Consider the following 15,173-nt stretch of genomic DNA (forward strand, 5'->3'; position numbering starts at 1 on the left):
GTATGGAGGGACGCAGTCCACACTGGGCATGGAGAGGTACAGTCCACACTGGGCATGGCGGGATGCAGTCCACACTGGGCATGGAGAGGTACAGTCTACACCGGGCATGGAGGGACGCAGTCCACACTGGGTATGGAGGGACGCAGTCCACACTGGGCATGGAGGGACGCAGTCCACACTGGGTATGGAGGGACGCAGTCCACACTGGGCATGGAGAGGTGCAGTCCACACTGGGCATGGAGAGGTACAGTCTACACTGGGCATGGAGGGATGCAGTCCACACTGGGTATGGAGGGACGCAGTCCACACTTGGCATGGAGGGATGCAGTCCACACTGGGTATGGAGGGACGCAGTCCACACTGGGCATGGAGAGGTGCAGTCCACACTGGGTATGGAGGGACGCAGTCCACACTGGGCATGGAGAGGTGCAGTCCACACTGGGCATGGAGGGACGCAGTCCACACTGGGCATGGAGGGACGCAGTCCACACTGGGCATGGAGAGGTGCAGTCCACACTTGGCATGGAGGGACGCAGTCCACACTGGGCATGGAGAAGTACAGTCCACACTGGGCATGGAGGGACGCAGTCCACACTGGGCATGGAAAGTTGCAGTCCACACCGGGCATGGAGGGACGCAGTCCACACTGGGCATGGAAAGTTGCAGTCCACACTGGGTATGGAGGGACGCAGTCCACACTGGGTATGGAGGGACAAAGTCAGCATTGACTATGGAGGGACACAGTCCACACTGGGTATGGAGGGATGCAGTCCACACTGGGTATAGAGGAACGCAGTCCACACAGGGCATGGAGAGGTTGTCGAGGCAAAACTAGATACTTTTAGAGTACTAGAACTAGATACTTTAGGCACATTACCAACATGTCATAGTGAAAGTACTAGAGCTCAGTCTTCCTCCAATCTTCACCATCAGCGATAGAGAACGGGGAAATGCGCTGCAGCCCAGAGCACTACAGTGCCCCAGCCACGCCTCTTTGACCTTTCAAACCTAAGCACCATAGATTAGCTGTCATGTCAGGCCGCTGGTCTGGGTAGTGTGTTTGCATATATATGGCACTTTGTGGGCATTGTATACATTTATTTGGGCAATGCAAGAGCTATTAATCTAGGATCTGAATTACATTGTATGCACTGATGGTACAGAGCAGGGAAGACGTCCAGATTTGTAACACAACCATAACCAGTAAAGATCAATAAAGTTTTACAGAAAAAAAAAACATCACCGCGGTAACCAATCAGCACTGAGCTCAACTAATGTTTGAAATGATCAGTATAACCGCGCGGCCATATTAACATAAAAATGGCCAATATCACAGCGCCTGCTACACAAAGCAATGATTCTACATTCGATCAGGAATTTGCTTCCAGACATTTATTGTCACATGGATTGCCAGAGATATTCATCCCCATGTTTGGGGCCTGCATTGTGGGAGGTAATCATGCAAGGCCTTTATATCAACCACAGTGATGGCAGCTACTTATGCCACCAATCCTCCAGACCAATAACAATGCCCAATGACTTCAGGCAATTCTACCACTGTGGCCCACAGTGTTCCCTTATGTTGGCCAAGCCCAACCAATGCTTACCTACTGCCTTCTATATCTGAGATGTCAGGCAAATGGCGGAATATCTCTAACCTAAAGTTACATCTCATCAAAAACAACCCCTGGTTTTTAGGGGTCTAACTGTCCATTAAAGCTCATAGAGGAGGACGTGATTAGGGGGGTGGAGGGGCGTATAGATTAGGTTGTTTTCGTAAAAACGGCAGTTCTATCTTACTGGTGTATTAGGTACCGCGTAGGTGCAGGCATAGGAGCTGTATCTATGCTATAACATGGGGATGAAGTTTTGGTGGGGATTTTCTCATTTTGATACAGCCACCGCAAGGAACCCCATGTCTCTATTCTCTGTTCATGAACAGTCTTTTTCTGTGGTAATTATAGTGACATAGACAATAGGTGAAGAGTTAATATGGCTATCAATCGGCTGATCGTTCCTTTAGGTGCAGACCTAAAATCGTCACCGGTATCCTCGGAGGCCTTCTCCGGTATCTTCGGAGGCCTTCCCCGGTATCCTCGGAGGCTTTCCCCGGTGTCTGTAGCTCTGCCTTCTGTTCCGGTCTTTGCACTGACAGACCGCAGCCGCTTGGCCAACCACTGGCCAAAACAGGCCACGGCCAGTGATCGGCCGGCGGCCTGTCAGTGCAGAGATCAGAACAGAAGGCAGAACTGCAGATACCGGGGAAAGCCTCCGAGGACACCAGGGAAGGCCCAAGGACACCAGGGAACGGGATTATTTTACACTAAAGACAAGGGCTGCACGGACATCGCTAACGATGTACGTGCAGTGCTTGCTGCTCGATAGTCGGCTCGTGTAATTGCTCAGTAAATGAGCGACGATCTAGCAGATCAGCGCTCGTTTACAGTTTATGATCAGGCCATGTAATAGGACCCTTATAAAATTAATAGCCAATCCTGAGAACAGACCTATTAGATTGGAGGGAGTTCCATTAACCCATTTCTTGAAGGGTCTGCGTTGTATGGCAATGCAGGTAGGAACGTTGTGGTAGGTAGTAAGTAGTAGTGTGGTAGCATCCACACTGAAGAGGTTATAGGGTGTGAAGAGTCTGATCTAATATTCATAGTCTATTTTGAGAATAAGCTATCACAAAGGCATGACAACCCCTTTAAGTAGAAACCACTTCCTATTATACGATTTGTTCTCCTTTTATGCTCTTTTCCAGGACTTTGTCGTACATTATTGAAGTCTCTTCCTCTCCCGTACACGGTGTTGCTTTGCATTACTGGAATTCTCCTGGGGACATTGGGCTTTCATGTTTCTCAGGTAGTATCCTCTCTATGCATCTATTATAGTCAGATGAAGCTCATACAGGATTTCACTTTAAATGATGAGACATCTTAGAATGCATTCTCACTGTTAGCTTTATTTCCATCCGCTACGGCATTTGCACATTTTAGATGCGACCACATCAACAATGACAAAACGGAATACTGACATTGTAATAAACTGGATATTTGCAAAGATCCATAGATTGGGATTGTTTAATGCAGACAGACATTTGCTATGAGGATAAATGTGGCCTGGAATACTAAATGCAGTATAGAACATCTGGGTGGAGGCTAATGTGGAATCCCAGTCATTTAGACATCAAGCTTTAATAAGAATTAACATGTTATTTATTGCCTCCTAAACCAATCAAGACAGCTAGAATAAGAGTGGAAACAACAAGGATTTGCAAAGATGGCATTGCCCAGTATATATGTACAGTAATGTGTACAAAATCTTGTCGTGGCACCTAATAGTATATACCTGGTGAGCAGTCATTGATAGTTAAAGGGATATTCCCATCTCAACTATTCCACAAGCCGACCAATAATGTAAACGAGCGCAGATCTGCTAGATTGGCGCTCGTTTACTGGGCCTATTCCACTGCCCGATAATCGTTTCGCGAGGGCTGCAGGGACATCGTTACCGATGTCCTTGCAGGCCTTGTTCAACAGCATGTAGCGGGTCTTTTCCTACGCTCCTTCTCCCGGTCCCGGGCGCAGCAGCAGCTTCGGAGCGGCCTGTCTGAGCTGACAAACCGCTCAGCCAATCACTGGCCGCGGCGGTCCTGGCCAGTGATTGGCTGAGCGGTCTGTCAGCTCAGAGAGACCGCTCCGAAGCTGCTGCTGCGCGCGGGACCGGGAGGAAGAAGGAGAGCAAGAGAAGACCTGCTACATGCTTAGGTAATGTATTGTGCTTGTAGAATGATCGGTCGCCCGTAGCGCGTCGCTATTCCACGCAGCGATGCGCGGTGGGTGCCCGATGACCCTAAATAAACGATCAACCAATTACACGATCATCGGCTGATCATTGTCCCTATTCCAAGGAGCAATAATCGGCCAAATCGGCCCGATTCGGCCGGTTATAGCACCGATTCGGCCGATTATCGCTCCGTGGAATAGGCCCCTAACACAATTATACTTATAGAAATCTTCAAGATTAATACTTTTGCATATATAGTGGTGCCTTGGATTACGAGTATAATTCGTTCCGGGACCGCGCTTGTAATCCAAATCCACTCTAACCAAAGCAAATTTTCCCATAAGAAATCACTGAAATGCAGAAAATTGGTTCCACACCCCAAAAATAATGATTTTTTATTCTGAATAACAAGTAGAAAAGAAGAAACAAACAATGAGAAACAGCTGAATATGTGATGTTATAAGTTACTGTACAGTATAGCAAGTAGCATGTGGAGCATAATGTGTAGTAAGTGCATAAACCTGAAACAACAGCAGCAGTTTGCAGGATGGAACTGCAGATCCCCACAGTGCAGTAGCGTAGTACAACAGGCTAGAATAGAGAAGCAGGGCTGCTGTCAAAGGTCTGTGGGAAAGGGGGTGTATTCACTTTAGACAAATCAGGAAGTGAGAATCACAGAGCTGTGCAGGAGGACAGTGACAGAAACTTCTCTATTCAGTAGTGCGAATGGCTGAGTGTAAGTGCAGGCACATTATAGCATAGTTTATCAAGATAAAGTCCTGGAGGGACTAATACATCTCCTAGAGGAGACCACTAATATGGAGTCGTCAGATTTTTGAAGCCAAAGCTAGGAATAGACTATAAACAGAAAACAGGTCATAAAGGAAAGACTGAGATTTCTCCTCTTCCATCCATTCCTGACTTTGGCTTCAAAAATCTGTCAGATAAATCTCTGTGTAAACACACCATTACAAACCATTATTAAGTACAGAACTGGTGAAGTCATATGGATGTAGTGTGGCTGGACTCAAAATAATGCCACTAACAATGTCAAAATTGGTGTATGCCTTTTTTTGGCTCAAAAACACTGTGGTCATATATTAGCTGAGGTTCAATGAGGAAATATGCAACACAATATCCACTGCATGTTTTGGGGTTTTGCGGTTTTTGTCTGGGCATTTTTCTCCCCTTTTATAGTTTTACAAAATCACGGTAGTTTTTTTCTTCAAGAAATAGTGGCTCCCATAGACTTCTATAGGGGATAAAAAAACATCACGTCTATATGCATATTGGCGTTTTTTTCCTTAACTCTTCAATAGAAAAATAATTTTTTTAAAAGGTTGGGGATAAAACACCAGAAATAGTATACTAGTTATCTATACCTATACTTATTTAGACTAAAATGAGAAAATGCCAGAAAATCTGCCAAAAAGGACACAAAATGCTGAAAAAACGGCAAACAGTTTTTTGTAGTGTTTTTTAATCCCAAAAAAGGGAGGGGGGGGCATTATGCGGTTAAGTAAATTATTTGACCATCACACTATATAAGTGATACCAGAGAATAATCAAATATTTATGCTATGTTAATCCATTGACTTATTTTCTAGGTAACGCCATACACTTCATGTATCTCTGAGATCGACCCTGTGTTACTCAATCACATCTTTATGCCGGTTTTAATATTTAATGTAGCATTTGAAATGGATCCCCACATTTTATGGAAGATCCGTGCTCAGGTATTATACTATATTTTTCTTACAGTAATGCATCCAATTATAAGAAGATTGTGGCATCTATAAGGGCCCTATTACTGAGAGCGATCATAAGCCGATCAGTCAAAGATTTAGGGGTGAACTAATTGTCCTTGAATACCAGTTTACACACACACATATATATATATATATATATATATATATATATATATATATGGCCTCTGTGCTGCCACCAGTGGCTGAGTTGGGAATTGCAGGGTTGCTCAAGCCCTAGTCCTTACACAGTTACATACAGTATGCATGTTAGAATAGATGTTAGCAATAGATGTAGCAGACCATGCAGGGAGGGCTCGGGATACACAGCCATTTCTAGTTGTACTACTCCATTATAGCTCAGTTCTCTGTTTCCTGTACAGGTTGCGGTCTTAGCATTACCAGGATATCTGATTTGCAGCAGCCTAACCGGAATCCTAGCTGTGAAACTGTTCAGTTATAACTGGAGCTGGTATATGGGGATGCTCTTCGGAGCGATAGTCAGCTCATTTGATCCAGTGCTGTCTGCGGCTGCTCTAAAAGATACTGGTAGGTTTCTGTTATACTAAAAGAAAATGTGCTTACTTGTCACACCGACCTTGTAATTATTCCACACAATTCTGGGGGGTGTAATCTGCCCATATGCATAAAGATATGTAGAGTAGAGCTACATAGCATATAAAGGAGGCGTCTATGTCTTATCCACATAGGCAGTCTGAACCTATGGCCATTAATAAATGCAGGTTCCAGTGCTGGGTCCTCACCTATTACACTTATAAACAGTGCTAGGTCCTCACCTATTATACTTATAAACAGTGTTGGGTCCTCACCTATTAGACTTATAAACAGTGCTGGGTCCTCACTTATTATACTTATAAACAGTGCTGGGTCCTCACCTATTAGACTTATAAAACAGTGCTGGGTCCTCACTTATTATACTTATAAACAGTGCTGGGTCCTCACCTATTAGACTTATAAAAAGTGCTGGGTCCTCACTTATTATACTTATAAACAGTGCTGGGTCCTCACCTATTAGACTTATAAAAAGTGCTGGTCCCTCACTTATTATACTTATAAACATTGCTGGGTCCTCACCTATTATACTTATAAACAGTGCTGGGTCCTCACCTATTATACTTATAAACAGTGCTGGGTCCTCACCTATTATACTTATAAACAGTACTGGGTCCTCACCTATTATACTTATAAACAGTGCTGGGTCCTCACCTATTATACTTATAAACAGTGCTGGGTCCTCACTTATTAGACTTATAAACAGTGCTGGGTCCTCACTTATTATACTTATAAACAGTGCTGGGTCCTCACCTATTATACTTATAAACAGTGCTGGGTCCTCACTTATTAGACTTATAAACAGTGCTGGGTCCTCACTTATTATACTTATAAACAGTGTGGGGTCCTCACCTATTAGACTTATAAAAAGTGCTGGTCCCTCACTTATTATACTTATAAACATTGCTGGGTGCTCACCTATTATACTTATAAACAGTGCTGGGTCCTCACCTATTATACTTATAAACAGTACTGGGTCCTCACCTATTATACTTATAAACAGTGCTGGGTCCTCACCTATTATACTTATAAACAGTGCTGGGTCCTCACTTATTAGACTTATAAACAGTGCTGGGTCCTCACCTATTATACTTATAAAAAGTGCTGGTTCCTCACCTATTAGACTTATAAACAGTGCTGGGTCCTCACCTATTATTCTTATAAACAGTGATGGGTCCTCACCTATTATACTATAAATGTAAAACGTGGATATATATTCTAAAGTTCTCCAGAGTATCCTGGGAACCAGTCATATTCTGAACTTACAACCATAAGAAGGATAGTCCACTATTTTTGAAGAGTTTAAACCTATGATGATTTTTTTTTTTAGTAACATCCAAGGCACTGATCATCCTAATAGAAGGAGAAGCTCTTCTGTGTAACTCAGCCTGTGGCCTCCTGTTTGAATTATTTGAGGACCTCGTGTCAAATACTACAAGTAATTTAGGCAAGTGTATAAAATGTAAAGACTGGAGGAGACTAGATCGATATCAGATAAATTGTTAGTAGAGATAAGAGAACTGAATCTTATGAAAAGAAATTAATTCCAAAGTTCAGAATGCGTTTGTAAAGATGGGGGCCACACAATAAAATACACATTAAAAAAAAAAAAAAAGCTATGCCTACCTGTCTGTGCTCCCCAGGTGTCCTCCTACTGGTCTCCACTGTCTCCAGCCTGCTCAGCCAATCACTGATTGAGACAGGACAGCGCCTCAGGCTGTGATTAGCTGAGCAAGATGTCACTTTCGACTCCAGAGACACCAGAGACTGGAGAAGGGGGGGGGGGCGCAGGCAGGTAAGAAGAGAAGAGTGAACAAGTGCACTAAAACAAATAAACCCCTGCAACCGTTTAGCTTTTTTTAGTGCAGTTCCTTCAAAGTTCGGTTCGGACTATCCCGAACTTTACTTCAAAGTACGGCGAACCTGCCTAACCGAACTTCTGAACTAATTGTTAGAACCTTACCCATTACTTGTTGGGTTATTCAGATATGTAATTTTCCCTGTGATTTCTGAGACTTTTGACCGTGAATATGAATAGTTTAAGCCCCTATATAGGTATAGGCCATGTTCACACAACTATTTTCTCTTATTTCTCCGGCCGTTGTTGCAATCGGGTAGGTAACACAAGAAAATACGCTACCCGGGTGTCTATTGGATCCTGGCCAGAGCGCAAAAAACTGACATGTCAGTTTTCTGAGGCCGCTATTCAGTGAATAGTGACCTTAGAAAACCATGTCAGTGCACACTATGAAGCGAGCGGCCGCAAGCATCATAGCGTGCAGTGGGGAGTTCTGATGCGGGCGCGCATGGATTCGCACGCATCAGAACTCTGCTGGCCGAAAGATCATCCGGCCGGTACTGCAGTTGGTACTGGGATGATCTTTTCAGAGACCGACCACTCCGTGACCCGGCCGGTCTCTTACGCCATGTGAACATGGCCATATACTGTATATAATAGCAAATACATATAGTTTCCACTAAAAACATACCGCTCGCTAATAAAGTTTCCCAACCTTTTCTTTAGGAGCTGAAATGGCTGTACTATTTGTGCTGAAGTTCATTGGGAGTCCATTATTGGCATTTGTAGTGTGTAAGACGCTGATGTTTTGGCTTTCTCGAATCTTTAATGACATCCTGACCGAGGTATTGATCAGCCTTGCCGCAGTCTACATGCTCTTTTATTTTAGTACGTTGTTCCGTCATGTCTCTACGTAATAAGTTGCTTTTATTTTATAGGAATTTTTTTATTCTTACAGCAAAATCCAGACAAAGGGAGTCTCAAAAAATCTATAAAAACAAATGTAAAAAGAGGGGATCCCTGGGAATCAATTCAGGCATATGGGGCGGAGATGAGCCGCCAAGGACTGCCTCAATGACTTGTGGTTTGGAAAGCAAGTGAGAGATGACAGGTTCCCTTTAAGTTATTTTGGGGGGGTTAGTTCCACCTTCTATACAACCTTATGGGGGGTAGAAAAGGGGCCGAAAGCTCTCAGTTCCTAGCTATTCGTATTGTTAACCTCATTGGGCTATTGCAACAAAAAAACTCATGTTTTTGCGGCGACATCACAGGAAGTAACTAGAGATGAGCGAACTTCAAGTTGACTTCTATGTGGCGGGGATGGAGACTCCCTCTTCTTCTATATGTCCGGCTTCATCGATGATCGGCATTCTTCTGCGGCAAGAGGGTCACTTTCCCCCTGCCATGAGAGGCAGTGCCACTCATCTCCATAGTAAAGTTGGGACACCCGCTCTATTTCCCCTACACCTTATGCGCCATTCTGATACATGTCTGACCCTTTCCACTTGTCTAGTCTAGCTGTGTCCTTTATATCGACCTACACGATAGCACTAATACATCTGGCAATAACTATGCATTTGATATTGATTTCCTCTTCCTACAGCCGAATGGTTTGGCATGTCGGGCATTATTGCTGTAACATGTTTGGGACTTCTTTTGGACAAAAGCTTCTACAGTCCAGATTCTGAAGTCCTGCTCTTCAGGTGTGTTAAATGGATAAGGAACGCATGACAGGAGAACAGAAAAACATGTCTGTGTATGAGATTCATCCACCCAATACATCCTAACACTATGTTGTTTACGGTACAGCCATGACGGAAACACCTGAGCAATGTATGACATTCTTAGTTCACTATTTTAAACAATAACCTCCAATACCTAAAGGTCCCCATACGCCTTAAAGCGAATGTGCCAGCAGTACATTCGTTTTAAGTTATTGACATGGATAGAACAGCACCGGTGCGGGGAAGCCGATGCCGCTGTCCTTTTTTTGAACCGCAGCCGGGTTGCGAGCCAGGGCTCAAGCACTAGAGAAGGGCCAGCCTGCCTCTGTGATGCAGCTCCATTGATCTATGGGTACATTCACTTTAAGGCCCTATTACACACACAGATTTGTCTGACAGATTTTTGAAGCCAAAGCCAGGAATCTCAGTCTTTCCTTTATGACCTGTTGTCTGTTTATAGTCTGTTCCTGGCTTTGGTTTCAAAAATCTGTCAGATAAGTCTGTGTGTGTAATAGGACCCTTAGACTTTTGTCTGTCCATACCCGCCGCTTGGCCGCAATGAATGTTCCTGTTTATAGGGAGGATGGGCAGCAGGTGGGAGAGATAACTGATGACTGAATGATCGTTCGGCCGTCAGTTACTGAGGGTGTATATGGCCACCTTAAGATTCTCTTGATTTACCATTGATCAACAGGGGTCTCAAACTTGGCTGAATAAATGGGCCGAACAAACAAAGTATTTAAAGTGGGTGGGCCACAATCCTTTCAAATTAAATACAATAAAAACTTTTTTTAATCAATTAGTTATTTAAACTACTATAACAATATTACATTACTATAATACCACATATAAAACATATAAACATTTCTACTATAGGGCCCCTCTGTTCAGCCATATAGTATAAGGCCCCTTTGTGCCCCATAGAGTGTTAGGCCCCTTTGTGTGCAGTCCTTAGAAAACTGGACAACTTTCCCTATTTTTATTAGGTGCAAGGCTTTCAGGGGTACAGAAAAGTGAACAGCCCCCTCTGTTCCCCCATATAGTATAAGGCTCATAGTGCCCCATAGAGTGTTAGGCCCCTTTCTATGCCCCCCCAATAGTATTAGGCCCCAATATAGTAGTTAGGCCCCTCTGTGCAGTTGTTAGAAAACTGGACAACTTTCCCTACCCTTATTAGATGCAAGGCCTGTCAGGGGTACAAAAAAGTCAACAGTCCGCATAAGGCCGCATGGTAATGGACAAATCATAAAACGTAAACCAAGAAGGTAACGAATAAACCATAAAGCTGAAACCAAGAAGCCAGAAACAGTCCAAGAGTCATATACCAAGAGATTTATACCAAAGAATCTGAGACAATACCAGCAAACAGAACAGAGGTCAAAAACAGATGTATACCGTACAAAAACCTGTGTCAGGGACGAGGCCAAGGTCAGCAACAGAAATCAGTGAATTCTTAGAGTGGAGTTCAGCAATACCTCCCATACATATGCCGAATTACAGCTCTGTATAAGAAATTGTACAAAGCAGTAATACAATCGTGTGCCTCATCCTAAAAGCTAACTATACCCATTACATAGGAAGGTTGAACAATTACTGAACCAACAATCGCCTGATGAATGATCATTGCGCAGATGCGGTCATACACATTGTAATCCACATTGGCTGTGATCACTAATAGGAATGATGGATAAATGAAAACAATGGTGTAAAACTCATTCTTATTGTTATCTTTTTCTATAGATTTTGGGAAATTCTAACATTTTTGGCAAACACCTTTATTTTCTTATTTGTTGGTGTTGTGATAGCCACCAAGACCTTTGAACATACCATGGCTACAGATATATTTTATGTTGGTGTGCTTTATATTGGATTAAATTTTATAAGGTAAGACTAAGCATACTTGCATGTATGTATTCTAATACATGGTAATACATGGCAATACATGCAAACTTTTGTGAACCTAACTTAACACATTTATACATGCCTGTCTGCTCTCCCCTGGTGTCCTCTTCCATTGCCTCAAGAAATCACTGACTGAAGGACAGAGCCGCAGCAAGTGATTGGCTGTGCAGGTTATCACTCGTGAGTTACAAGAGTGACATCCCACTCAGCCAATCACTGACTTGGGTGCTGTCCCTTCTCAGTCAGTCACTGATTGGCTAAGTGGGCTTTCACCCTCTGCTCAGCCAATCACTGTCTGACAACGGACAGTGCTGCAGCCAGTGATTGGCTGAGCGGGCTGTCACACTTGTCTCGAGACCACAGTTCTGTCCCTTCTCAGTCAGTCAGTGATTGCCTGAGTGGGCTGTCAGTCTCCTCACAGCCAATCACTGACTAACTGAGAATGGACAGTGCAACAGCCAGTGATTGGCTGAGCAGGCTGTCACTCTTGTGTCTCCAGAGTGACAGTCTGCTCAGCCAATCACTGGCCACAGTATTGCCCCTTGGTCAGTGATTGCGTGAGCTGGCTAAAGGAGGCTGAAGCCACCGGGGGAACAAATTTAGCAAACTTCTCTTTGTCAACTAATCAAACTTTTGCTAAATTCACTGTGAATCCAGCTCCGCTCATTCTAGAACACACACAAAGTCGCAAACAATGACAGTGCCAAGGACATGCCTCTCCGCTGGTAGACATCTCCCCTAGTGTCTCCCGTGGTAGGCATCTCACCTTGTATCCCCCACGTACATAGGGTCCCCCAAAATAGACATCTCCCCTAGCATCCTACCGCCCCCCCTTCCATTCCTACAAAAAGTGTCTCCCATGGTAGGCATCTTCCTTGGTAGTATGATGACAGCTCAGGAGGCCCAGTGTATTGCATAGATGGGCCCTCTGATGTGGTGGGCCCCACAGCGGCTGCTTTGGCTGCTACAGTGGTAGTTACGCCCCTGGTGCCATCTTATACAGTGGCCCATACCGACAGCACTGGCCATAAGGAAAATGACAAGAGGCACAGAACAATGGCCCACATTTATTCATACTAACAGACAGTTAGAAAACGCTGTATTTTCGTCCATTCTTTGAGCTATAAAGGGCCCAAATCTGTTCTGATTTATGGCTCAAAAATGACTTTTTAAAATATTGAGTTCCATGAAACTTAAAGTGTACCTGTCATTATAACTTTCAAAACCTAAATCAGCAGTATATGTGATATAAAGCAAGTTTACAATTTACATTCTTTTTTTTTGTTTGTTTTTTGTTGTTATGGGAAACACGGCACTTCCTGTGTTCTGACTGTATTCAGGAAGTCCTGTGTTTCCCAGGTTATCTGCGCTCACAGAAAAGGCAGTCATGGCATTGACGGACACATTGAGCTGTGACTCTTTGCACTGGCCTTGACTTCATGCATTTAGTCTCTTTTTTTTCAACCAGCACAAGATTAAAAATCTGCCTTTAGGAAACTGGACCTGGATTTCGGGTAAGTATAGCTTTGTTTTACATCATGATAACAACAAAAATAAATAAAATGATAACAACAAAAAAGTTGAAAGTAATAACAACAGTGGAGAAAATGTCTGATAATTCCCAATCAGTAAAATTATACAGATAATAATGTTTTTTGTTTTTTTTACTGATAAATGCATCTCCATGTCAAACAAGTTTAAAAAGTGTCTAAAACTCATAATAATGGGGATTTCAAGAGCTTTAAGCTGTTCTAGGATCACTGAAATCAGAACTTAGCAGGCATATTTCCTAGGTCTCATACAACAACAACTAGCCTATCTAATACAGACGTAAACAATGCATGATTTAAAATATATAGCATCCACACTGTGCCTGAAAGGTAAATCAAGGCTTCCCTAATTTCAGATGCTAATCTAGCAACTTGCAAAGCCATTCTATCAATAACCCCTTCCCCCCAGACTCCATCTATAAAAGTGTAGAGTTACATCCCCTGAAATGGAGAGTATTAGAAATATATGTACTCTGTATATACTGTATAGAAATAACTGTATAGAAATAACATTCCGTTTTCTTTTTTTTTTTCTTTTTTTTAATCTTTTAATACTACAGCAAAATTCAGATTTTTTTCTTAATGCTATCTTTATATATTCTGCCTCCCTATAACTCTCAGGTTTGTTGTGGTATTTGCGTTAAGCCCTATTTTATCTCGGATGGGCTACGGCTTTAACTGGAGATGGGGAACGTTACTCATCTGGAGTGGATTGCGAGGCACATTCACACTGAAAATGGCATTGATCACCTTCCAGACTACACAGATTGGAACAGAAGACGACAGAAGCAAGGTGAATCGGACCATTCCGTATGCTTTGGTGATGTGTAACACTTTTCTATGTCCTGATTTTTTGGCAATATTACAATGACTGTACTCCCATGTGACATCATTTCATGTGTATCTGTCTTCTTCCACCTATTTTCCTGCATGTACTCCTAACACATGTAGTTATAATAGACCAGCCTGGTACATCCTTCCTGCCCCATAGGGGCTCCAGTGACTCCCAGTGACCCAAGCTGCAGTATTATGTCTATTATACGTGGTCAACCATATAATAAATAATTGGCTTCTGAGAATAGTACAAAAACAAGTAAAAAAAATATATATATATATACATTACATCCTTGATTAATCCCCGGTATTTGACCAGGTTTAACAGACTATGCTTAGCCAGCTTTTAATTAAAAGGGTTCTTTGGTTTACTTACTGCTGGCTGATCCTCAATATAGTCTATCATTATCTGATCAGTGGAGTGGCGATGCCCTTTATTCTACCAATCACCTGCATACACAGATAACAAAGAACTTGAAGCAGACAGTGCCATACATTGATTAGTGGCCGTATTGTGTACTGCAGCCCAGCTTCGTTTCACTCTGATAGGAACTGAGCTGCAGTAAGCCAGAATGGCCACTACACAATGCAATGCTGATTGACAGGGTGCCTGATGCTAGCCCCCCACCAAACAGATATAGATGACACGCCATAATCAAAAAATCCTGAAAAAAAAAAACCTTTAAGCAGGTCTTAGCAGGTATTTCTGGCTTAGGAGTTGCCTCTATCACCCCTACAGACTCTCTTAGTTATGTTCTGGGCTATGGAGAGAACGCAGCCTAAAAAAATGGTTCACACTTTTAAAACGAAAGCCAAAATCTAAATAAAATAATCTGGATATCAGCCCTTTGTATTTGTTTTTCAGATCCTGCTCCAGGTCTCTTTGATCACACTGTTAACCCTTCTGATCAATGCGTCATTTGTGCAGAGGATTGCCACTATGCTGGGTAAAAATGTAGATATAACATACAGCTAGAGACATAATAGACTTAAATCAATGCCGTTTTTGCAGTGCCAATTTTCCCCAAAAAAGCTGTGTGTGTTTGCACCCTGACAAAGCATATGGTAGGCCTTGTAGCTGGGGGACATGACTTTATCTTTCCCTGTATACCCTGTATCTACTGTTATGGGGGAATCTGAAACCCCTGGAAGAAAAGGAAGAAAAGATGTGAGCACTGCAGGTTGTTGTCCCTCTTTCTTCCATCTGAAACTAAGATTTATGGGGATATCTGTAAAAACGACACCTTTGCACTGATTT

General features: G+C 42.9%; 1 protein-coding gene across 3 annotated transcripts in view; it reads left to right on the forward strand.

The window, feature by feature from the left end:
- The first annotated feature begins 1,257 nt into the window (after window positions 1–1,257).
- The window catches only part of LOC138787953 (sperm-specific sodium:proton exchanger-like), a 53,445-nt gene continuing 39,529 nt past the window's right edge, over window positions 1,258–15,173 (forward strand). For all 3 annotated transcript variants that reach the window (XM_069965282.1, XM_069965283.1, XM_069965284.1), the window contains exons 1-10: window positions 1,258–1,453; window positions 2,765–2,865; window positions 5,397–5,525; window positions 5,918–6,083; window positions 7,438–7,554; window positions 8,632–8,793; window positions 9,509–9,608; window positions 11,370–11,513; window positions 13,703–13,874; window positions 14,781–14,862. In XM_069965282.1, the coding sequence (XP_069821383.1) occupies window positions 1,321–1,453; window positions 2,765–2,865; window positions 5,397–5,525; window positions 5,918–6,083; window positions 7,438–7,554; window positions 8,632–8,793; window positions 9,509–9,608; window positions 11,370–11,513; window positions 13,703–13,874; window positions 14,781–14,862 (1,306 nt within the window). In that variant the 5' untranslated portion in view covers window positions 1,258–1,320. The remainder of the gene's footprint in view (window positions 1,454–2,764; window positions 2,866–5,396; window positions 5,526–5,917; window positions 6,084–7,437; window positions 7,555–8,631; window positions 8,794–9,508; window positions 9,609–11,369; window positions 11,514–13,702; window positions 13,875–14,780; window positions 14,863–15,173) is intronic.

This window comes from Dendropsophus ebraccatus, chromosome 4, assembly GCF_027789765.1.
Source record: "Dendropsophus ebraccatus isolate aDenEbr1 chromosome 4, aDenEbr1.pat, whole genome shotgun sequence".
NCBI lineage: Eukaryota > Metazoa > Chordata > Amphibia > Anura > Hylidae > Dendropsophus > Dendropsophus ebraccatus.